At 48.9% G+C, this 25,140-nt stretch overlaps 2 protein-coding genes across 4 annotated transcripts in view; one reads left to right on the forward strand and one right to left on the reverse strand.

Moving 5' to 3' along the window:
- SH3BP5 (SH3 domain binding protein 5) overlaps nucleotides 1-20,257 on the forward strand; it is a 77,517-nt gene extending 57,260 nt beyond the window's left edge. Inside the window, exons 4-9 of the mRNA XM_058729863.1 lie at nucleotides 3,288-3,452; nucleotides 11,706-11,836; nucleotides 14,310-14,352; nucleotides 15,044-15,263; nucleotides 18,025-18,285; nucleotides 18,777-20,257. Of these exons, the coding sequence (XP_058585846.1) occupies nucleotides 3,288-3,452; nucleotides 11,706-11,836; nucleotides 14,310-14,352; nucleotides 15,044-15,263; nucleotides 18,025-18,285; nucleotides 18,777-18,979 (1,023 nt within the window). The 3' untranslated portion in view covers nucleotides 18,980-20,257. The remainder of the gene's footprint in view (nucleotides 1-3,287; nucleotides 3,453-11,705; nucleotides 11,837-14,309; nucleotides 14,353-15,043; nucleotides 15,264-18,024; nucleotides 18,286-18,776) is intronic.
- Nucleotides 20,258-22,186: 1,929 nt separating this feature from the next.
- CAPN7 (calpain 7) overlaps nucleotides 22,187-25,140 on the reverse strand; it is a 42,180-nt gene continuing 39,226 nt past the window's right edge. For all 3 annotated transcript variants that reach the window (XM_058729862.1, XM_058729860.1, XM_058729861.1), the window contains 2 exons: nucleotides 23,363-23,455; nucleotides 22,187-23,270 (listed from right to left, as the gene is read on the reverse strand). In XM_058729862.1, the coding sequence (XP_058585845.1) occupies nucleotides 23,126-23,270; nucleotides 23,363-23,455 (238 nt within the window). In that variant the 3' untranslated portion in view covers nucleotides 22,187-23,125. The remainder of the gene's footprint in view (nucleotides 23,271-23,362; nucleotides 23,456-25,140) is intronic.

Raw genomic sequence — 25,140 nt, forward strand, 5'->3', positions numbered from 1 at the left:
GAGAAAGAGCCTTGACGAAAATTCAGAAACTCACAGACTTGACAGAAAGCATGTTCTTCTAAAGGCCCCTTCAGACGGGCCTCCTTTTTTCCTTCCTTGTAGAGATCCGGTTCCCTTATTTCGAACTCATCAGATGCAAGATAGCAGGCGTAAAGGGTGCGGGTCTGTGATACAGCAGCCACATTTCAGCTCGCTCTTTTGTTTGCTGGAAGAAAGAAAAGCTTCATAATTCAAATGGGGAGACCGGGGGTGGGGGTGGGGCGGGGAAGAGAATTTACCCTTAAATGGTGCTGAATTGAAATACTAACATTTCCGGGACGCCTGGGTGGCTCAGTCGGTTAAGCGTCGACTTTGGCTCAGGTCATGATCTCGCGGTCCGTGAGTTCGAGCCCCGCGTTGGGCTCCTTGCTGACAGCTCAGAGCCGGGAGCCTGTTTCGGATTCTGTGTCTCCCTCTCTCTCTGACCCTCCCCCGTTCATGCTCTGTCTCTCTCTGTCTCAAAAATAAATAAACATTTAAAAAAAAATTAAAAAAGAGAAATACTAACATTTCCTTGGAAAAAACAAACACAAGTACAAATCCCACCTAGGGAACTGTTAGAATCCTGTGGGATTGATGGTCTCTTGGTGTGGTTCAAAGCACATAGGTGGTCTGTGGGGCAGGTTGGGGTAGCTTTGAAGTGCCAGGTCCCAGTGCCTCCCCGCTTGTCCCTCAGTGCACCTAGGCAGAAGGGGGTGGGAGAGCCACCGGGGCTGTCCTCTCATGGGACTTCCATGGACTGGCCTAGAGGCCTGGGGTCTGGAGTGACGTGTCATGTGCCGAGAGCATCCACGCGTGCTCAGTTGGTCAGTTCTGTAGGACGCAGGCCCCTTGTCCCCATGTGTGGCTGAGGCACGCCTGTGTGGCCATGTGGCCTGGGGCCACGCAGTGGTCACAGCAGGCAGGCCCCTGGGCTACTGGTTGAAGCATTAGCCGGGAGTTCGCTCAGTCCCATGCTCTTCATGTTTTTTGAAACTTTTTTTTTTTTTTTTTTAAGTTTACTTACGTATTTTGAGAGAGCGCATGTGAGTGGTGGAGGGGAGGGGCAGAGAGAGACGGAGAGAGAGAAGCCCAAGTAGCCCAACACGGGCCTCTACCCCACCGACCCCGGAGATCATGATCTGAGTGAAATCAAGAGTCAGACGCTCAACCGACTGAGCCACCCAGGTGCTCCTGTGTCGTTTTTGATAGCAACATACGTATTTTAATTTTAATTCTAGCGGAGTTAACATACAGGGCTATATTAGTTTCAGGAGTACGATATTGTGATTCAGCAATTCCATACGTCACCCAGGGCTCCTCGAGATACGTGTGCCCTTCCATTTTGAAATTTTGATCCTCATCTTTGTCAAGGTCTCCTGCAGATACCGTGTCTCATGAGGCTCCTTCCTCCTGGCCCCCCCACCAAGGCTAAATTTTTCAGGTCATCTTGTCCTCCAGTCCTCCGTTCCTGCTCATTCTCTTTTCGGAAGGAGCCCTGGATTCCCTCTCCTGGAACCAGTTTCCTCTTCACACCCCGGTACTGTCCGTATCTCCCTCCCTCCAGTAGCAGTCTTCGTGCGCAGCTCTTGAGGACGGTTTCTGGATGTCCTCTCCGTGCCTGTTTCTGTTCCCCGACCAGATTGTCATCCTGGAAGGTCAGGCTGGGTGTGGTGCACAGCACGAGTCCACCGTTTGCTGAAGGGTGGAGAGCGGCACCCACAGGGTCACAGAGCTGTTCCTTGCCTCGGGGGCTGCTGTGTTCCAGGTCTGTCTTGTTCCCCTTAATAGTCTTCGCCCTGTGGTTCCCGAAGACTTCCTCTAAGTCATGTGAGACTCACTCTGGGGATGGATGGGGATGGTTGTTCCTCTTGCTCCTGAGCCCCAGGGGCTACCCCGTGGATGTCCCCGGGGTTTGTGGAACTGATCTGGTTAACCACAGGTGGTGGGTAGGCGGCTGCAACGGGCCAGCGTGTGCTTGTGCTCTGCTGGGAAATTCAGAGTGGTGGCCGGCGGGTTTTGTTGCTGGTTCCTGATGCAATCTCATGGGCCACTCTTGGGGGAGAAGTGTTTACTGTCCAAAAGAAATAGAAAGTGAGCCAACAATGTAATTTTAAATTATCCGGTAGTTTCATTAAAAAAAAAAAAAAAAAGTCGAAAGACACAGGTAAAATTAATTAAGACAGTCTATTCAACCAACGATATCCGAAATACCATCATTTCATCATGTAGCCATTCTGAATACGGAGACGGTTAACAATTCTTTTTTTGTACTAAGTCTTTAAAATTTGGGGTGCTTTAGGGGCGCCTGGGTGGCTCAGTTGGTTAAGCGTCTGACTCTTGGTTGGTCTCAGCTCAGGTCATGATCTCACGGTTCGTGGGTTCAAGCCCTGTGTCAGGCTCTGTGCTGACAGTGCAGAGCCTGCTTGGGGTCCTCTCTCCCTCTCTTTCTGCCCCTCCCCTTCTCTCTCTCTCTCTCTCTCTCTCTCTCTCTCTCTCTCAAATAAACTTAAAAAAAAATAGTACAGAAAAATACCTTTAAAATGAAGTCTGGGGTGCTTTGCACTCAGCGTGGATTAAGGACCTTTGAGGTGCTCAACAGGCGCGTGCAGCTGGTGGTGCTCTAACATACAGCCCGCCACGATTTGTGTCCGTCCTTCCCTCCGCCCATCGCTGTTGGTGAGTGCGAATTGGGCGAGAGCCTGTCTGGCAGAGTGACAGCACTTAGTGGGACTTTGAGTAACTGGGGTCACAGCTCTGCTGCTCCCCCGTGTCGGGTGGCCTGGCCGGGTCTCTCAGAGCCACAGTTACCACCTGTAGAATGAAGGAGGCCGTTGGACTGCAATCCCCTGGGCCCCTCTGGCTCTGACCTGTTGGCAGGGAGCCACGGATCTGGGCAGGGATGGTGCTGGGAACTGCTGTGTCCGCCGTGGCATTCTTAGCAAATGAGAGCTGCTCTATGAAAGGCCACAGCCGGCCTCACCTGGCTCGTGAGGGGCTGGTTTGCCGTCTCCAGCTGACTGAGCCGGCATCTGTATCTGATCTCTTGGTTCCTGGACTCTGGAAATCGTCTGCTCCTCTACGTGCTGCCTGTCCCCTTATCCAGCATTTGCGAGGCCCTGCAGGTGCCTGGCTTGTCCCCACGTGGGAAGGCAGAGATGGACAGGGCAGCCCCAGACCCTCAGGAAGCTCATCTTTTGGAGGGTGTGACGGGCCAGAGGGAGCCCCTGCTGTTTCCTGAGGCCTCATGAGGGTTCTTTCTTGCACAGGCCCAGCTAGAAGCTCAGAAAGCCACGCAGGACTTCCAGAGGGCCACAGAGGTGCTCCGAGCCGCCAAGGAAACCATCTCCCTGGCTGAACAGCGGCTGCTGGAGGATGACAAGCGGCAGTTCGACTCAGCCTGGCAGGAGATGCTGAATCATGCCACTCAGAGGGTATGAGTCACAGCCATGTGTGCCGGGAGGGGGGGGGGGTCGTGTTTCATGCGCATGTGTCTGTGTCTGCAGGTGGGTGGGGGGGGCATCTGCGTCAGTGCCTCCCCTTTGTGGGTGGGGGGTGGGAGCATCCTTCACACTGCTCGTCCATGCGATCCAGACTGGTTCTTTTATTTATTTATTTATTTTAACGTTTATTTATTTTTGAGACAGAGAGAGAGCATGAACGGGGGAGGGGCAGAGAGAGAGGGAGACACAGAACCCGAAGTAGGCTCCAGGCTCTGAGCCATCAGCCCAGAGCCCGATGTGGGGCTCGAACTCACGGACCACGAGATCGTGACCTGAGCTGAAGTCGGACACTTAACCGACTGAGCCACCCAGGCGCCCCGCGACCCAGACTGGTTCTGACGAGCTCTTTGTGCCCTGCTTCTCCCAGCAGAGGCTTGGTGCCTAAAAACACTCTCTGAAAGTCACAGGCTGTCTCTCCCTGGGGTCTCTGCTGGCCTGGTACTAAGGCATACTCGGAGTGAGTCTCCCAGTAATGGGTACAGCTGTTCCTTCCCTGGTCACTTGAGTTTGTCTGGTTCGGATCCTCTCTCTGAAGGTCTTGACTGTGGATTGGCCTTCCCAGAGGGACCAAGTTGTTTTCCGGGGTCTGTTCCCACTAAGTTCCAGGAGAATGGTTGAATTTAGAATCCAAGGTGGAAAACCTTGATTAACGGCCCCAAACCACGTGGGGCCTGGACTGTGTGTGTGTGTGTGTGTGTGTGTGTGTGTGTGTGTGTATGTGTGTATGTATGCGCGCGTATGTATGCGCGTGTGCCTGCACGTGTCTATAACGTTGGCGGGAGGGTGGGGGCCATGGTAAATGAAACCAGAATCCAGTGGCCACTCCAGCTTGGCCTTTGGGCTCGGCTGGGATTCGAGGAGGCAGCACGGGAGCAGGAAGTGGGCCGTGTATGATCTTGACCCCAATTTGACTCCTAGGTTTTGTAGCCATTATTGTTCGGGTCTTTACCAGCTCACATGACCTGCGCTCTGACCACACTGCTCAGAATCGAGACAGCTGCTCGGTTCAGCAGGACTTGATACCTTCACCTAACTCCACTGGGTTTTCTAGGAGTCGCACCGAGTGTTCTCGATACCCCCCGCCCCCCCAGGCTGACTTGGCTTGCCGCAGGGTGGGTGGGTGAGCTGACATGTGGCTTTGGCGGCTGCAGCTAAGGCCTTAGACAGAGGGGTGATGGAGAGGAGGCAGTGGGGGAGGGTAGCCGTAACTCCCCCTGGCCTTGCCACCTGTGGGGCTAGGAAAGTCAGGAGTTGGTGCCACAGCCTCTCCTTTTTCAATGTCACCTGCCACAGTTCAAGTCCCAGGGGATCTGATAATTAAAGATGGCCTTGTGCTTCCCTAAATAGAAAGGCTGACACGCAAATAAATGACTTCCAGTCAAATCAGCGTCGAGTGTACCGCCTCCCTCTGAAGCCTGAGATACGGGCCTGGCTTTGTGTGGCTTTGGGCCTCCTGCCCCCTCGTGGACATGATGCCCGAGAGCCAAACACAGGCCGAGCTAGCTTTTCTGGGTCAGCCTGTCAAAAACCCAAGTAGAAGTTGGAAATCTTGGAAGTTTACAAGCCACAGGCTGACAGATGTGGAAAGGACCAAAACAAAAAGAAGGGAGCCGGTTGGAGGGGGGGAGGGGGTTGGTGGCTCAGTCAGTTAAGCGTTTGACTTCGGCTCAGGTCATGATCTTCCGGTTTGTGAGTTCTGGCCCCGTGTCGGGCTTCTGCTGTCAGCATGGAGTCCACTTTGGATCCTCTGTCCCCCTCTCCCTACCCCTCCCCATCTTGTTCTTTCTCTCTCTCTCTCTCTAAAAACATAAACACTTAAAGAAAAAAAAGGGGGGGTAGCTTCTTCCAAGAAATTAGCAAAAGAGCCGTTTCCTTTTTGCCCTCCCTCCCCCCCAACTGGAGCTCAAAATCAGCCTTAATAAATCATTTCAGAAGCTATTTAATCTGTTCTTTAGAAAGGAACAAATCAAGTGTATGCTTAAAACAACAACAACAAAAGCATATATTTTGTAAGTCCCAGGGCCCTAGCATGGATGGTGAGCGGCTGGTCAAGGAGAGGTGTCCCCAGGACCTCTACGTTGCACAACTCTTGGGAGCACCGTTTATGCCATCGTCTTTGAGAATGATGCTTCTTGGGGTTGGGCAGTGCATAACTTGTGGGGCTAAGAAGGTAGTGAGGTCACACGGGCTCCTAAGGGCCTAGGAAGGGTCATCTGATGTGTGCCCTCCCTGAGGCCACTGGAGGTTTCTAGGCGGTGGGGATGACTACTGCAGATTAGCAGGTGCTCCGGGTCACAGGCCGGGATTTCCCCCCTGGAGCCGCCATTCTGTTTTCCCAGGTTCCTTCACGGTTGCACAGGTTTGAACCACTGAGAGAGAAGCAAAGTTCGAAACTGAAACCAGCAAGAGACAAGGCTCTGGTGGCAGAGCCTTCCCCAACCAAGGCCCTGCGTTGCTGAGAACCTTAACCTGGAATGAGGCATGCGGAATTTGATGGGGGTGGGGTGCAGACCCTCACTTTCTGCCTGGCTGTGGGTCTCTGTCTGGATTTAGCACTTCACGAAGTGGGGCTCGTGTTGCCTGCTCCCCAGACCTCATGGGGCTGGCACACCCAACCTGCTGCATGTTGGGTGGTGAAGACAGTGACGAGTGCAGACTGTTTCCTGCCTTGTCTGACTTCCGGATGCTCCAGGAAGCCCATTCCTTCAGAAGGAGCTAGCTTTATCTCACCCTCTTCTTCCGAGGGCAGTGCCACTTAATGGTCTAGTCAGAGATCCAGAGCTCAGAAAGGTCCGCCATCTTGAGAAAGTGGCAGTGGTTTGGGCTGCGTAATTCCCTCACCCCAGGCAATTGGAGAAATGCTGGAGTGAGTGCCCTTGTTCTTTGCCCAAGCCCATCAGTGTGTCCCCTTTGCTCCCTTCAGACTTCTTATGGTGACATGGGGCAGTTACACCTAAAGCCATGGCTGAAGCCATTCTAGGAGACCCTGAGCAACGCCAGGAGTCCCAGTTTCTCTGTTAGGCCACATGTAATGCCAGACAGGGACAAAGGGACAGTTCTCCACTCGGTGTTGGGGTCAAGAAGGGCCTTAAAAGCCACAGTGGGTGAGGCGGCGTGGCTGAGCAGGCCATACCTGTATGTAAGTGGCTTTCCAGAGGACACACGGCCTAGGGTCCCTGCTGCTCACCACTTGGGGCCTTGGGCAGCAGAGGCCCCTATAGCCTCGGCCATTTTGGCCTTGAAACAGCCTTTTTGGGAAGGGGATAGCTTTTCATCAAATGGGAGAGGAGGCCCAGCATCTGAGGGGAGAGGAATTGGCTTTTCTTTAAAAAAAAAATTTTTTTTTTTAATGTTTATTTTTGAGAGAGAGTGTGAGTGGGGCAGGGGCAGAGAAAGAGGGAGACACGGAATCCAAAGCAGGCTCCAGGCTCCGAGCTGTCAGCACAGTGCCCGACGCGGGGCTCAAACCTGCAAACTGTGAGATCATGACCTGAGCCGAAGTCGGACGCTCAACTGACTGAGCCACCCAGGTACCCCAGAATTGGCTTTTCCGATTGATAGCTATTGAAAGAGAGCAGATCGGGGAAGGGGCTGTGACTTGGAAATGGGAAGGCATTAACTGTGGGTGAGCAGGCAGCAGGTGGCTCCCTTTTCCAGGGAGGAAAGGGCACAGGGCCAGCGTCTCGCCCCAGGTCTGGGTGCGTGGAGACTGCCTGGCAGCGGGGATCCAAGGCCTGGGGTGGCACACGCGAAGCCGGTGAGGCCAGCTGCCCTGGGCTGCCTCCCGCATGGCGGTGAGAAGCCATCTCCGTGGGCCCCCTCGCCCAGGGAGGCAGCAGAATCAGAAAACAGCCCGAGGAGCTGACCGAGGTTCTGAGAACCCGCAACCGCCCTCCCTGGGAGGACCCTGATCTTGGCTCTGGGACGTCAGGGGTGGTGGAGCGAGGGTGGAACGCTTTGGGGCTTGAAGAGGAGTTGAGAAAGGGGGAACGCGAGGCCACGAGGAGCCAGGCCAGGTAGAGGTCTTCTGGCCGGTGCGGGTGGTTCTGCAGGCGTGGGGTCAGGAGGAGGCTGGGCCCAGTGCAGCTGGCACACCTGCTCGGGATCCGGGCAGGATGGCCGCAGCTGTTTGAGCAGCTGTGAGCAGGGTCCCTCGGACCATTGGGACCCAGCTGCCTGCCTGCCCTGGGCTTTCAGGAGGGGGCCAGTCAGGCACTCTCGGACCCCACGCTTCTCTCTGTCCTGCTGACCTAGGAGGAGGGGCAGAGACCTGTGTCTTTCCCCGGATCCTGAGCACAGGCGGCTGCTGGCCTGCATGCTCTCCCCAGGGCCCCCTGCCCGCTTGCCTGCCCATGCCTATCCTGGAGCGGACCCTTCGGCGCTGGTTCTAGCCACTCGGGGCCACCAGGCCCCAAGCCTTGCCGTTGGGCCCCGGTGGACGGTTGGTTCTTGAGCATTTGGGACAGACCCTGAGATGGACACACCCAGAAGTGGACACAGCCAGAGGGTCACCTCCAGGACTGGGTCCTCTCTGGGGAGAGAGTTCTCAACTACCCTGAGGGAGTCTAAGACTGTTTCTGTTGAACAGTTCCTTCCTTCCAGAGCCTTCCAGCTCCAGGAGAGGAGGTGGGAAGCCCAGCACTGCCTGTCTTCCTTTGTTGAGTCCTCACGCCCATCCCAGTGGGGGTGGCAGATGGGGCTTGGGGGACGTGTGCGAGGCAGGGGAGGGCTGTCCGTGCTGACCCCGTTTCAGCCAGCCCTGCTTCCTCCCTTCATAGCCTTGACCCCAGCTGCCCGCCCTGAAGACCTCTCTCGAGTGCCACCTCCAAGCTGCCGTGGCCGTCCTGACAGCCCAGACCCCCTGCTGCCTTGAACGGAGGCCGCTGCTGCCGGGCAGATCTATCCCTGCTGGGCTGTCAGCCCGAGGTTTGGTCTGCAGCGTGCCCTGTGCGCACGGCAGGTGCGTGAGTGCTGTGTGTGGCTCCAAATTGAGTGGGAAGGTGGCAAAAACACAAGAGCACAGCGCAGACATGGGGGCAGCTCTGTGCAGAGGTTAGAGTCAGGACCCAATAGCTATCGATCCCAGGCTCGGAGGAGGGCAGGGGTGGCCCGGGGAGGCCCAGGGTGATGGCGGTGTGCACCCCAGTTCTGAGTTGCACCTGCCCATTGGGTTGCTCGGCCCGGCCCGGCCCGTGACTGCCCTGGGGTGCCGAGGGACTTAGTTGTTGCTTTATTTCGTGGCTCACCCTGTTTCCTGTGGCTTCAGCCTTCCTAGCGGAGCCCCTGTTCCCATGCTGCCCTGCCCTCTCTTTCCCTGCCATTGCAGACCTCTCGTGCCTGATGCTGGGCTTCAGATGGGGGTGCTCCTTGGTTACCATGCAGCCAAAGCAACATGCATGGTGTCTTTCTCCCTGGAGGTGGAAGGAGGAGTTCGGGGGGTTGGGGGTCTCCTCCAGGAGCTGGGGGTGGTTTTTCTGTGGGAGTGCAGATCGGGATGGGATACGGCAGACATGGCCTGGTAGGGGTGAAGCGGGGGACAGTGACACGTCTCTTCCTCAGTCTTCACTGGCTCCAAGTCCTCGGAGCTTTCTGAGTGTTTAATTTCAGACAGACTTGGCTTCTTTTTGCAGACTAGGGGCTGAGATAGACGAGGGCCTGTGTGCAGCTGGTGTGGATCCTGCTTCTGGTGGGGACCCTTCTTGTTCTGTAGCCACAAATCACAGCTTTTGTGAATCGGTCTATTTAAAATGCTTTTGCCCGCTCCTTGAAGGGAACCCTGTATCGCCTCCTGTTGTAATGGGACAGTTCTCCACCAGTACAAGTCTTCATCTGCCTGATAAACTTGGGGTTTGCGGTGAAGGTTACACCGGTAAATCCTTACCACTTACCATTTAAGACGAGGCTGAAGAGTTACTGCGGTTTCCCTAAGTGGCCAAGTTTTTGTGCACTTCGTTTCAAAATTGTGAAATCTTTGGTGTTTGAAGCCAAGGAAAAGGGGTTTCTTAGCCCCTTGGGCTTGGTTGAGAAGTCATTTTAAGGAGCATGTCCCCTCCTGCCCGCTTAGCTCAGTTCCTCATACTTCCCTGCTTTGATGTGGTTTTAATTCTGCTGTTTAAAAGTATCTCAAGCATTGAAGCCTTTTGCTAAGGTATGTATATTTTTAAAAAAGAAAAGCATAACTGGTAAATATAAAGTGTTCAAAATTTTAACTCCCTCATTAAGGAGGACACTAATGAGATATTACAGTTATTTCAAAGGAGAATTACACACACACACACACACACACATGCACACACACACATCAGGAATGCTGAAATGAATTTACAAACATACAAAATTGGTCAATATTTACGGGCAATCAATAATCAGATCCACCTCTACCGGGACATAATTCATCTTCATTTCTAGGGAGAAGAATCATTTGTATTACTATTAGTTTCTACAACGTGTACAGGGTTGTAAAATACCTCCGAGACCATAAAACCCACCATAACCTGGAAGGATACACTAGACAAGACACCCAGTAGTTTTTTTATGCTCATTTGAGTCTTTCATAATTTTTTCTGACACTTTAAACAATCTTTTTTTTTTTTTTAAGTTTATTCATTTGAGAGAGACAGAGTGAGTGAGCACGGGCAGGGTAAGGGCAGAGAGAGAGGGGCGGGGAGGACAGAGAGAATTCCAAGTAGGCTCCACACTGTCAGCACAAAGCTGGATGCGGGGCTCGAACTCATGAACTGTGAGGTCATGACCTGAGCCAAAATCAAGAATCGGACACTTAGCTGAGCCACGCAGGCGCCCCTAAAATCCTTCTTATGAGTAAGTGCATAAACAAACGCTCTCAGGGCTGCCTGGCTATTGACTGGAGGGGATAGTAGGGCGTCAGCAGCCTCAAGTTAAAGGCATGGTGGTGCCTCCCTAAAATTGTCCTGCTGGGGTCCGAGGGAGTGGACCCATGACCTGAGGGCCCTCTGGGCTCCACTCTGATGCTCTTCAAGTAAAAATAAGTATGGGCCTGTAGCGTGACCTCGCCCCTGCCTCCAGTTGACTTTAATTATTTTTAATTTTTTAAGTGAAAAATTTTTTAAGGATTTATTTTTGAGAGAGAGTGAGCGCGAGCAAGCATGAGTGGGAGAGGGGCAGAAAGAGAAGGAGACACAGAATCTGAAACAGGCTCCAGGCTCTGAGCTGTCAGCACAGAGCCCGATGTGGGGCTCAAACCCACGAACCATGAGATCATGACCTGAGCCAAAGTCGGTAGCTTTACTGACTGAGCCACCCAGCCAACCGGTTGACTTTATGACACGTGTGTGAGCTCTAACAGGAAGATGGGATAGAACTGGTGAGCTGGGCCTGTGGCCTCAGCTGCCTTTCATTTCCTTCATCCTCTCTCCTCAAGGCAGGCCTCCTTCTGATGCTTTTCTTTCGGTAAGAACTAACATTTCCATGTGTTAGGGAATGCGCTTTCAGCCTCCTTGTTTTTGGCCATCGACGGCTCCTGATTGTTGGTTTTAAAACTCATTTTTATCAACAGGCTCAACACAATGTTTCCTCCAGAATTTCCTGCCAGGATGCTGACTGGTCTCCTCCTGGTCACGAATGTCTGTGAACCTCAAACTCTTGATATGAATGACTTGGTACTAATTTGTTTAAATGTAACATTTGACTCTTCTGGATCCTGGGTTCTGGTGTGTCCATTGGCTAATGCAGGATATTTGGGAAAGGGCCAACAAGCTGAGATTGCGATTGCCTTGCTATTCTGATGTGGTCATGCCTGGTTGTGCTAGGCGTGACCGTCCCTTGACGTCTCTGCCGGTGCTGTTGGCCCATTTGCGAGCCCCTGTCCCAGGGCAGGAACCCAGGAGTCCATGGTGGCTACTTAGTGCCAGGAGGGAGGAGCAGGAGAAAGTGGACATCGGTTGACTCACAGAATGTTTCAGTTTTCTCTGATTTTTCTTTCTCCTTGTTTTCTTTCTCAGTCATTGCCACACCCAGTTTTGGCTGTTTAATCTCACCTGATAGGACTTTGCCGGAACAGATCGATGAGAAATGTGATCCTCTCCTGTTTGGAATTTAGTTTAATCTTAGTCCACTAAATCCCTCGAGGAATATTTTTTAAGAATGATATAAGTAATACTCCAACAGGGGACAGTCTGGTCAGCTGACATCTGCTGTTGTTTGAAGGTCATGGAGGCGGAGCAGACCAAGACGCGGAGCGAGCTGGTGCACAAGGAGACCGCGGCCAGGTACAACGCGGCCATGGGCCGCATGCGGCAGCTGGAGAAGAAACTCAAGAGAGCCATCAACAAGTCCAAGTGAGTCTGGCCACGTGGGTCCCCAGCGCTGTGTGTGATTGTCCTCCTCGTGCAGCTTCTTCTCCTTTCGTGTTCTCAGGGACCCGCCTCATCAGAGCCTCCCGCCCCGGGCTGTGTCTGCCCCCCAAGTTCTGTATAACCCCCAGAGGCAGGAAGTGCTGCTCCAGGCACGACCGACCCAGGAGACAAAGAAAAAGCAATTTCAGAAGCAAACTATTGCGTGGTTCATTGGCTGGGGCTTGGGGCTGGCCTTTGGGAAACCCTGATTGTGCCCTTGGCTCTGGGGCAGCCAGTGTGGACGAGCCCTGTCCTTCATTTTACCTGTCAGCATACTGGGGAGGAGCTCTGTGGACCAAGAGCTGATGAGATGACCCAAGACTCGTTTTGATGGGGGTTTTTGCAAACTTTTTTCACTATTCCTCCTATGTATTTTTATTTTTAATTTTTATTATTTTTAACTTTTATTTTTTTAATTTATATCCAAGTTAGCATAGAGTGCAACAATGATTTCAGGAGAAGATTCCTTAATGTCCTTTACCCATTTAGCCCATCCCCCACACCCATTCCCTCCAATAACCCTCTGTTCTCCATATTTAAGAGTCTCTTATGTTTTTGTCCCCCTCCCTGTTTTTATATTATTTTTGCTTTCCTTCCCTTATGTTCATCTGTTTTGTCTCTTAAAGTCCTCATATGAGTGAAGTCATATGATATTTGTCTTTCTCTGACTTATTTCACTTAGCATAATACCCCCTAGTTCCATCCACGTAGTTGCAAATGGCAAGATTTCATTCTTTTTTTTTTTTTTTTTTTTAACGCTTTATTTATTTTTGAGACAGAGAGAGACAGAGAGAGACAGAGCATGAACGGGGGAGGGGCAGAGAGAGAGGGAGACACAGAATCGGAAGCAGGCTCCAGGCTCTGAGCCATCAGCCCAGAGCCCGACGTGGGGCTCGAACTCACGGACCGTGAGATCGTGACCTGAGCCGAAGTCGGACGTTTAACCGACTGAGCCACCCAGGTGCCCCTCATTCTTTTTGATGGCCGAGTGATACTCCATTGTATATATATACCACATCTTCTTTATCCATTCATCCATCAATGGACATCTGGGCTCTTTCCATACTTTGGCTATTGTCGATGGGCTGCTATAAACATGGGGTGCATGTGCCCCTTTGAAACAGCATTCCTGTATCCCGTGGATAAATGCCTAGTAGTGCAATTGCTGGGTCGTAGGGTAGTTCTATTTTTAGTTTTTTGAGGAACCTCTGTACTGTTTTCCTGAGTAGCTGCACCAGCTTGCATTCCCAGCAACAATGCAAAAGAGATAGATCCTCTTTCTCCGCATCCTCGCCAACATCTGTTGTTGCCTGAGTGGTTAAGGTTAGCCATTCTGACAGGTGTGAGGTGGTGTCTCGTTGTTTTGATTTATATTTCCCTGATGATGAGTGATGTGGAGCATTTTCTCATGTGTCGGTTGGCCATCTGGATGTCTTCTTTGGAGAAGTGTCTATTCATGTCTTTAGCCCATTTCTTCACTGGATTTTTTTTTTGGGGGGTGGGGGAGGTTGTTGAGTTTGACGCATTCTTTATAGATTTCGGATACTAACCCTTTATCTGATATGTCATTTGCAAATATCTTCTCCCATTCCGTCAGTTGCCTTTTAGTTTTGCCTTCTATATATTTTTAAATAGTAATCATCTTGGGGACATGCTCCCTGCTTCATTCACAGTTGCTGGGTCTCTAAGCAAAAGAGCTTTGTAGCGGGTGAACAGCTGGAGAAAAAAGCGCTGGTCTACTCTTAATGCTCAGACACCCAAGTTCCTAAAAATAGCCAGGGTCTTTTGACCCAGAGCCGGAGGACTAGTAGAATGTTGGCATTTGTCCTCTCTCTTGCCCATGACCTGGCCAGGTCTGCGGACCATCTGATACCTCCGGTCCTGGACAGAATTCAAGAGGACCGGTCTGAGACCCCCTCATTTCGGTGAGGGAGGGATGGCACTTTTCTCTTCCCCGAGTGACCTCAGCAGAGAAGGGAATGTGTTGAGGCAGTCCCCTCCCCCGCCCCATCTAGCCTTCATTCTCGGGGGAGCCGACATCCTCCTTAGGAGAGGACATCTGGGCTGCCTCAGCTGCTGGGCACACCCTGTGTGGCCCTGAACAGCCTCCTAGAGAGGAAAGCGAGCCAGGGTACAAAGGCTCAGGATAAGCGTTCCCATGTGTGGGTTCTGCAGATCTTGAGGCGGGCCTTCTGTCAGCTCAGCCCCGGGTGAGTCCAGCAGCAGTGACTGGCTCATGTGTCTCCCTGCCTCCAGAGCTGGGTGCGTTCTCTTCATCTGATGGCCTTGTCAGGGTTTGCTAAATCCCGGGCGGGTGGCCTGCCAGCCATAGCTAATGCCTCTTATCCGCCCTGTGCTGTCTACTGTGGCCATCTTATTCTGTTACTCTTACGGTTTTCCTTTGTGTCTTCCACAGGCCTTATTTTGAACTCAAGGCAAAGTACTACGTGCAGCTTGAGGTAGGTGTGGCCTTCTCTGGCTTTGTCGTTGATGGGATTTTTCTGCCCTCGAAGTCCCACTTTTGTGGTAGCGAGCTTTCAAATGGCGCATTTGCCACAAGAGGAGGGTGGGGAGAGACACGTCCTTGACTGAGCGTTCAGTCCTCCTCTGAATGGTCTTCGTCAGGTCTTCAGGGAGTGGCCTCTGAAGTCCTGTAAATCTGCCGTTCAGCTGCTTGCTGTCTCGTGCTGGGGTGGTGGCTCTCAGTGGCTCCGGGGGCCAGGGGCCTCAGCATCCCCGAGGAGGTGTGGATTCCTGAGCCCCACCCCAGGTCTACCGAATTAGAAACTGCAGGTGGAGCCCGGCCGCCGAGTTTTAAAAAGGCCTCCAGGGGATTCAGATGCAAACTCCAGGGTGAAAAACCACAGTACAAGGGCTGGAATGTGTGTTTGCCACCCACTGATGTTTCTCCGATGGGGTTTATTCTGCCAGCAGTAGTTTCTGGTTATTGGCTTGAGTCTGTCACCCGGATGGGAGCTGGTGCTGGCGTGTGGAGAGCCGGATAAGAGAAAATCAGCTCAGCAGTCGTGTCTCAGGGAGGTCGGTGGAGTGGAGTGAGTGCTGGGCAGAGAGTGTGCTTGAACCTTGACCTCGATCCCGAGGCCGGTAGGGGTTGCCTCCACTTACTGAGCCTTCTGTTCTCCTGACCAGCAACTGAAGAAGACCGTGGACGACCTGCAGGCCAAACTCGCTCTGGCGAAGGGCGAGTACAAGACGGCCCTGAAGAACCTGGAGATGATCTCGGACGAGATCCACGAGCGGCGGCGCTCCAGCGCCATGGGGCCTCGGGGCTGCGGTGTGGGGGCCGAGGGCAGCAGCACGTCTGTGGAGGACCTGTCGGGGAGCAAGCCTGAGCCAGACGCCGTTTCGGGTGAGCTGGGGGCTCGTGTGCGCCTGGGAGATGACGCAGCCTGTGTGGTCTCCTTCCAGGCCCGTCTCGCCGATCGTGGAAGGGCCTGAGAGTTGGGCACGCCTCAGGGCTCTTTCTGGTGGCTTCCCACATCTTGTGGAACACTGTGTTCATCAGGGTGCTACTGAGTGTTCCTCGGAGTCAGGATTCTGTGGTGCCTAAGTTCAGAAAATGTTACACTTTCACTCCTGACATTCGGAGTACCTATCAGGACATTCAGGGCTCTGAGAAGTACTGCAGGAAAGAGGAGTTGCCTATGAATAGGGACCGTGCAATCAGATTTGATTCAAATCCTGGCTTCCCCGTAGTCCATGATGTGGGCAAGGGCTTAGCCATGTCTGTTTCTTTACCTGTAAAATGGGGACTATGAGTGTCTGCTACCCACTGTGTAGACGGGAGGCTGGCACCCAGTAAGCAGTCTAAGAACGGTGGCTCTCACTGGTGTCTAACTGTGGAGACCTTTTTTCCCCAGGGCCACTCCTTGGGAAACTGATACAGACGTTTGCTGTGCCCCTCCCCCCATTTATTTTTCATCATGATAAATGTACTCTTTAATCCCCATCCCCCCCCCCCCCCCACCTCCCCTCTGGTAACCATCAGTTCTCTATAGTTGAGTCTGTTTCTTGGTTTGGCTCTCTCTCTCTTTTTTTTTCCATTGCTTATTTGTTTTGTTTCTTAAATTCCACGTATGACTGAAATCATATGGTCTGACGTCTTTTGCTTAGTATTACATTCTCGACCTCCATCCACGTTGCGAGGGGCAAGATTTCAGTACTCCGTTGCGTGCGTGTGCACATCTTCTTTGTCCATTCATCAGTCCACGGACGCCTGGGCTCTTTCTACAATTTGGCTATTGTTGATAATGCCGTAAATATCAGGGTGCGTTTATCTGTTCAAATCTCTATTTCTGTGTCCTTTGGGTAAATACCTAGTAGTACAATTGCTGGACCATAGGGTAGTTCTATTTTTAACCTTTTGAGGAAGCTCTATACTGTTTTCCACAGTGGCTGCACCAGTTTATAGTCCCACCAGCAGTGCACTTTTTCTCCTCCTTGCCAACACTTGTTTCTTGAGTTTTTGATTTTAGCCCTTCTGACGTGGACGAGACGATACTTCATTGTCCTTTTGATTTGCATTTCCCTGATGTCGAATGACGTTGAGCGTCTTTTCGTGTGTCTGTTCGCCATCTGTGTGTTTTCTTTGGAGAAATGTCTGTTCATGTCTTCTGCCCATTTTTAAAATGGATTATTTGTCTGTTGAGTTGTATCAGTTCTTCATTTTTGGATACTAACCCTTTACCAGATATGTGATTTGCAGGTATCTTCCCCCATTCATTAGGTTGCCATTTAGTTTTGTTGATAGTTTCTTTCGTTGTGCAGAAGCTTTAATTTTGAAGTAAACCCAATAGCTTATTTTTGCTTTATTTTCCTTGCCTCAGGAGACCTATCTAGAAAAGTGTTGCTATGGCCAATGTCAGACATTAGTGCCTGTGGTCTGTTCTAGTATTTTTATGGTTTCAGATCTCACGTGTAGGTCTTGAATCCATTTTGTGTTTTTGTGTATGGTGTAAGAAAATGGTCCAGTTTTCCCTGTGTGAATTAAGAAAACCTTTCCAGATTGTCTTTGAACACTGTCTGTCTTGTCTGTGGAATCATTCCTCTTGGTGCTCTCCAAAGTTTTCCTTCCTCAGGAATTTTTAAATTCAGTCAACAAATGTTTAAATGCCAGGCCCAAAGGAAGGTAAAGGAAACTAAAATTTGAGGATCAGTGATGTGTGAGGTACTCTAATACTCATCCTTTCATATGGAGAGGAAGATGAAGCTCAGAGAGGTTAAGTAACCTGAGCAAGACTACACAGCAAGTAGCGGAGGCAGGATCTGAATTCAGATAGGAGCCTGTTTTCTGTCCTCAGCGTTACAGTACTTCTCGTTTATGGTAGTCCTCTAGGGGACGCTACCGAGGCTGTTTTTAAAGATGAGGGAGGAGGGAAGACCAGTAGAACACGAAAGCTCTAATAAGCAGGCTCGTGTGCAGGCTGAGGGGAAAACAGTTAAAGGTTGAAGTGGCTTTCAAACCACAAGAATGACCTGTCCTCTGGGCCTTGGTTATTCTGATCCACAAAACGAGTGAGGCACCAGCCGCAGAGCATTCATTGTAAAGGAATTTTATCCTTTTGCAGCAAATGGTGACCCAGCTAGTTAGGCCCCGAGTGTGTCTTTTATGCACGTTACCTGGAAGATCACAAAACCCCAACAGACACTCCACACGGGACTGTTTCTTCTAGCAGCTCCTGCTTCTACCGTGTGGAAGATGAAAGCTGCTAAGTCTGACTGGCTTTGTTCAGTACGCATCACACGGCGCCAGCTGCCTTCCCGCGTCCGTGTGGCTCTGTGCGGGGGCCCGGGGTGGAGAAAAGCCCCTGATCTGTGGCTGAATTCATCTTCCACTTTTAGGTCGTGTCTTCAGGTAGCAGACGCTGACTTCTAGGGCAGGAGCTAGAAAGTTGTTGCAAGGACACGGACTATCCATGGGATCCAGCGGCTTCCCTTCAAGTTGTTTTATAGTCCGGTCACGCAGGCTCGGGCGGGTGCGCGAGGCGGCAAGGATTGTGCAGGCCCCTTGCCGTGTGGCGCTGCTGGCCAGCAGGGGCCACTTCTGGAGGTGTTGAGGGAACCCGGCGGCTGTCGGGCAGAGCCCTGAGCGGTGTTCTCTCTCATCCTAGTGGCCTCCGAGGCCTTTGAAGACGACAGCTGCAGCAACTTTGTGTCTGAAGACGACTCGGAAACCCAGTCTGTGTCCAGCTTCAGTTCAGGACCAGCGAGCCCGTCTGAGATGCCCGACCAATTCCCTGCGGTTGTAAGGCCTGGCAGCCTGGATCTGCCCAGCCCCGTGTCTCTGTCAGAGTTCGGGATGATGTTCCCGGTGCTGGGCCCTCGCAGCGAATGCAGCGGGGCCTCCTCCCCGGAATGTGAGGTAGAACGAGGTGAGTTACCGCGCTCTCGCCGGTAGTGCCCGTGCCAGACGACTCACTGCCTGGGCGGCCAGACCCCTGCACCGTTCTAGACCTCTGCCGGCTCTCAGGACCCCCGGCGCTGTGGTACGGGGCCCTGTGAATGTGCTGTTACGCGGCCGGTATCGATCCCTGAGACGCCAGCTGCCGTCCTGGGGGCTCCCGGCTCTGCTCCTGAGCTCTTCTTCAGAGTGCACTTTGGGTTCTGGGTCTGTCATCATAGCCGTCCCCTTGACGAACACAGGCCAGAGAGGTTTGTTTTCCAGCTGTTAGATGAATGTGACAGATCATCTCTAAAGCTAAGGAATATATAAGATGCCTTGAGCAGTAATCCCACGATGGAGAACGCTCTGTGACAGGCACGGCTGGGCAGCGCTGGGAGATCCCAGAGGGCGGAGTTGGCTCGGGCCCAGGTGACTCTTAGAACTGTCAGTACTCACTCAATAATCTTTGCGTTTCTGTAGGAGACAGGGCAGAAGGGGCAGAGAATAAAACAAGCGACAAAGCCAACAACAATCGAGGTCTTGGCAACAGCAGTGGTAAGAGCCAAAGCAGCAGCGCCCGCGAGGGCCAGGCCTTGGAGAACAGGATGAAGCAGCTCTCCCTCCAGTGCTCAAAGGGAAGAGACGGGATTATTGCTGACATAAAAACGGTGCAGATTGGCTGACCCATCCGCAGCCCGGGCCCAAGGGCATATCCGTATTTATACATGGAGCTGTATGGAGAACATTGTGCCAATAATCATTTAATACATGCCAAATCTTAAGCGTTTACTCTACACTGCACTAATGAAGTTGTGACCGTGAGGGCTGAAGAGTTTTCTTCTGGGAAAGAGCTCTTGGGCTGGTTTGTTTTTCAGAGCAGAGGCGTTGTTGCGGTGGACTGTGACCAGGGTCACAGCCTTTGTGGAATATTACCTGTGACCATGTTGTGGAAGCAATAACTAGTTCCTGTGAAAGAACCAGAGCCAGGAAAGGGACTGGGAAGCTGAGCCAACCTGGGGTCAACAGCTCGCTCCTCTTTCCTTTCTCTTACCCTCAATTTGGGAAAATGGGAGATGTTCTCTCCTTTACATCCCAGGGGAGGGATCTAAATGAAAAAACACAAGAACAAAACTCACATCTTCAGAAAACACCTTTTTGACCCAGCAAAGGCTTAAAAAAAAAAAAATCCAAGACCACGATTCCTTTTCACCACCTCTGGTATTCAGAAGGGGCTTTTAAAAAAGCATATATGCTGGGATACCCATTAGAACCATTTTCTATAAAGGTTACCACGAACTGCACTTTTTGGGGTGGGAAGGGTGAATGCCAACGTGGGGATGGGAGGGATGGAGAGTAGCAGGGACATACCATAGAAGGTGATTTGTGGCTGTGGGAGAGAAGAGTCTGTAGCATAAACCTTATCCTGCCAGCCAAGGGACTTGATTCTTAAGAGAAGTGCATGTGAAGAAGGGTTGCCATTGTTATATCTAGATTGACAAGGTGTCAATTTCTCTGTAGGTTGTGACTTTAAACATAAATTATTTAAGGGTTATGCTGCATTAGTATTTCTTAGAGGGAACTGTTCCTTAAAGATAGGAAAGGGAGTAGGCATGTGTTGGCACAGGCTGTTAAATAGAAGCAATGAAGTCTGTTATGCTAATAGTAGTAAGTGTTAAGATTGCTTTTCTTTAATGTTTTCAGTTACACGTATTTAGAGCACTGTATTTTATTTGTCCTTTTTTGTTAAGAAAAGTTAGCATTTCTAAAAGGAAAAAAAAAGCAAACCCATTTCAAGTTGTCTGTGAATTCTGACACAGCTTGTCTATTTTAGTCATTTGTAAATCTCTTCATACTATAGTGTTTTCTCCTTTTTTAATGACTGATCCAGTATCCTAATTCCAAGGTTATTTTGTACTTGTCTTAATTCCTTGAGTGTAATAAAAATGGCTTCAGAAAATGTTTACCTTTCTGTGTCTTCAAAGAACAAACCCCAATGTTGCCTAAATCTTCCATTCTAAGCAGCCTGCTTCAAGGAGGGGCATGGAATGCAGTGACCATCGGTCCTCATTTCCAGTTAAGGTCCTGGGTCCTAATAATTGAAGTCCTGATTACCAAGGTTTGAGTTAGAATTCTACTTTGGCTGCTACTAAAGCTGAGCAGTAAGGAGACACGGCATCGGGGAAAAGTAGACAAGGTGACGGTGTTGGAGGAATGCGTCTCAGTCGGCTACGCTTGAGTCTCCTGGGAAGCTTAAAAACTCCCTGCCCTGGTCTTAACCCTAGAGACCAGTATTATTAATTTGGGGTATACTTGGGTACTGAGCTTTTAAAAGCTCTGCCAGGTGATTGTCATGTGCATCTAGTTGAGGATCTGTTTTCTGTGTTGGTCCAGCCACACCTGCTCTGCTATGTCTGTAGCACCATGCGTGGAGCTCTATTATAGAATTCAATAGTGTATTGCTCATACGTAGGCCTCTATTAGAATTTTGAAGGCAGGGATTCGGTCTTATTTCATTTTCTACCCTGTTGTACAATATACAGTAAAATCTTGGATTGCAGTAACTTGTGTGAATGTTCTGCAAGACGAGCAAAGATTTCTAATTTTAAGTTGATACACGAGCCAGGTCTTGCAACAGTATGCGATGCTGAATGTCACATGATCACAACTGAGCCAGCGGTGGTTCGTTCTCTCTGTGGGATTGTGGGTGATCGTCTCCCATGCTCAGTCTCAGGTCATAGTGTTCAGCAGAAATCACGTGATTTTTCAGAATGTTGGGAGGTGCCTATAACTGGCCCTAGTGCATTTTTTGTCACTTCAAAGCACCTACGGACAGTCCTTTGCTTTTCCATACAAGAGTAAACTTAGGAATGCTTTGCTTCATTCTAGGTCAGGCTGCCTGCGGATGTAGAACCTTTCCTTATTGCCAGTAACATTACAGTATATGAAAAGAGTTTATTAATACTGTAGTCCATATCCGTGTGAGCATATACAATGGCCTGAATGCGGAAAAAGGTTGAAAAGAAAAGCAGTAAGGCAGAGGAGATCATTACGGCGGAAGTTAAGAAGTCATCGAGAAGTAGAAGCAAGGTGTGCAAGTGGCCGAAATTGCAAGATTTTATAAGAAGTCTACGTCTGCATCTCGTCTGCTGAGAAGGGGAATCCCTCACTTCAAATGAAATTAGGGAGGTGTAAAATGTGGAAAACAGTGCAAATTTTGTAGAAAAGCACCACTTGAATAAGGCTGTAGCAGTGTGAGCAATGAATCTGTTTAACGACAACACAATGTCACATTTCCACGAAATCATCAAAAGGAGACAAAAGCAAATGTCATTGGATAGGTTGTTAAAGTCACACAAAAAGTTTCCATTGAGCAAATAGATAGCAGTGATTCCATTATAGCGAAAGTCGTCCTACACAATCACCCTCCTCTGTCACACCAGCCATGAAGGTTTTCAAAGGTAAGTGCAGATTTTTTTTCTTTATATTTTGTATTATATTACAGTGTTATAATCATTTTTATACGAATTTATTTGGGTTGTGGAATGAATCAACTGAGTTTCCATTATTTCTTATGGATAAATTCACTTTGATGTACAAGTGCTTTGGATTACAAGCATGTTTCTGGAATGAATTATGCTTGCAAACGAAGGTTTTACTGTATTGAATACAAAAGGTTCCAGTCATGTGTTTAAAATACACTTCATGCTACAAATTTTTCTTTTTAAAGGGCTACAGAAAATTAATCCATCTAAAATTGAAAGCACAAAATAGTTACCAAAGTGGAATCACTGTCCTGAATATGAAACAGATTTGTTGAAGTATGAATTTTCATTTAGATGGAATGTACTAGATGAAGTCCTTTAATAATTTCTCTAGGTTAAACTATGCAGTTTCCATAAGTATAAAGATTTTATTTCAATTAAAGGAAGTAGAAATACAAAATAAGTTGTGATAATTATAAAGCAGAGACAATGAAAAATTCCACCTTATTTTCAGATGTTTAAAACCTTGAGCATCATTCTGCTCCGATGGATTTTTATGTAAACTGGGAATTTATACACGGCAGTAGTACCTTGGCAGTTGCTCTAAATGCAACCACAGTTACCATATATTAAATTTTCCATCGTATTTTCTTCAGTGTCATCATAAGAACAGTTTTTAAGATTACTACCTTCAGTCAGCCTGATAAAAAATAAGCATTCCAATAATGAATTTATCTCAGTTCTCTTCACATGAATTAATGGGAGACAGGTACCTAAGTTCAACGACCTTCATTGTTAACTAAGTTAAAATATTTCTTAAAGCTTTATTCTTTCATAACATCTGGGCCACAAACACTGAAAGTCATAGTACAGAATTAAAATCTGTTATGGCGACATGATTCATTTGGTAATTCGTTGCCCAAGATGTAGAGTCACAACACAAGCAAGTTTAACTTACGACATGCTCTGCCAAAAGACAAATATAAATATTTCGGGATCTATGTCAGCCTACTGTTCCACCATGTGAGCGGATATGTCCTGTTGCTATCTGGTCACAGCTCTTTCAGCAAAGGCATCTCATAGTGCAGAGTCGAACCTTTAATCAGCACGTGCTTTTATAAGATGTGGCCCCTCAATGCAAACCAACTCCTTGTACACACAAAACCGTGGAACTAGGACTTCTAAGTGATTTAGGGTAATTCTGACTACATACATTTCTAAACACTGTGACCCAAGCACCAGATCCCACTGTGACATTTTTAGAGATTTGATTCTGTTCTGAGGGTTTCTGTCTTCATTCGAAGAGTTGATGGTAAGTATAAAATCCAGTAAATGCTGAAATCTGCATCATTGAAGTTGTGTTGTCTTGATGGGGATAACACTATTGAAGTCCAAGAAAAAAGGTCCTTCTTGTTTAGGCAAAAAAGTACTAGGAATGATATTGTAGATCCCGGCAGGTATATTTTCTAATTCCAGGTAGCAAAACCCACACCTGTACGCAAGGAAAATGAGAACAAAGTTTACAGAAGATGAAGCCACAGAAAGTAAAGTACAAATGAGATGCAATCAAAATGCCAACATTACCTATAGTCACCACTAGATTTCCTCTGAAAGCCATGGGGACCAGGGTCTCCCACCATGGAAACTGTTACAACCTCAAATCCAACACTATATTGCCTGCCAACAACAAAAACCAATTACTATTAAGTAGTATCAAACACATACCTAAAAATAAAGTACAGATATACTATTAAATCAAGCATATGCTTTCTAAAGCTTTAGGAGCAGGCAACACTCTGAAATGCATACTATTTTTACTCTTAATTATACAAAATACCATTTATATTTTTAAATTGAAGGTATGGAGATTAATATTAAACTTACTTTAGAAGAAACTGTTTTTACCACAGGCTCTCAAGAGAATACTGTGGAATTTCAGTGGTAAAATACTGTCTTTGTATGCAGAAAAAGTGGAAGGAGAGGGAAAGCCCTGAAATAAAACCTAAATTTACAAAAGTAATAAGCATATAGTAAACATGACATTCTAAATCAGTAAAGACAGGATTAAGATGGTGATGAAGTGACAAATTTAGGGAAAAAAACCCTGTCAAATTGTATTCACACCAAATATACATTCTATGTGGATGTTAACAGTAAACCATAAAAGAACTAGAAAAATGTAAAAATTTGATATTGGGGTGAGATTTCCTGCCCATAGCAAAATAAACCAGAAAAGACAGGTCTGATTACTTTAAAATGGAAGTTTTTCTCTATGCAAAAAAAACAAAACACAATCTGGGAAAAATATTTGTTGCAAATATGTGCTACAGATCCTTATTCATGCTTACAATTAAGAAAAACATGACAATTCCAAGAGAAAAATGGGCAAAAGACGTGAATAGGCAAAGGAAAAAATGCACACTGTCAAACACTTTTACTCTACTGACGAATACAAAAGGGCAACTAAATACATTATTTCACCTATCAAACTGTAGAAAAATAGCTTAACCACATCTAAAGGATTGAGTTTTTGAAGTAGTTTGTAAAAAGGCAAAAATTGTTTTATTTAGAAATATGTACTATTCTTATTCTGTGTGCTTTAAACCTTTTTAAGTTGAAAAGACAGGGGCACCTGGGTGGCTCAGTCGGTTAAGCGTCCGACTTCAGCTCAGGTCACCATCTCGTGGTCTGTGAGTTCGAGCCCTGCGTCAGGCTCTGGGCTGATGGCTCAGAGCCTGCTTCCAATTCTGTGTCTCCCTCTCTCTCTGCCCCTCCCCCGTTCATGCTCTGTCTCTGTCTCCAAAATAAACATTAAAAAAAAAATTAAAAGAAAAAACAGAACACAACGTACACAGAATAACCTAAATAACCTATAAATGAATACACACATGGGTTGCCACTACCTAAATCAATACAACCCTCTCTGCACCACAGAAGTCCCTGTACGCTCCTTTCCTTACAAATCCTGTCCCCATAAAGCAAACATTTAACACTTCCTTGCTTTTTTATTTTATTATTATTTTTTTTTTTTAATTTTTTTTTTTCAACGTTTTTTATTTATTTTTGGGACAGAGAGAGACAGAGCATGAACGGGGAAGGGGCAGAGAGAGAGGGAGACACACAGAATTGGAAACAGGCTCCAGGCTCCGAGCCATCAGCCCAGAGCCTGACGCGGGGCTCGAACTCACGGACCGCGAGATCGTGACCTGGCTGAAGTCGGACGCTTAACCGACTGCGCCACCCAGGCGCCCCTACTTCCTTGCTTTTTTAAAAAAAAAGTTTGGTTGACATATCAATTTCAGGAATACAACACAGTGATTCGACAGTTCTCTACGTCATGCTCACCAGGGTAACTGTAGTCA

This window comes from Neofelis nebulosa, chromosome 5 (genome assembly GCF_028018385.1).
Source record: "Neofelis nebulosa isolate mNeoNeb1 chromosome 5, mNeoNeb1.pri, whole genome shotgun sequence".
Taxonomy (NCBI): domain Eukaryota; kingdom Metazoa; phylum Chordata; class Mammalia; order Carnivora; family Felidae; genus Neofelis; species Neofelis nebulosa.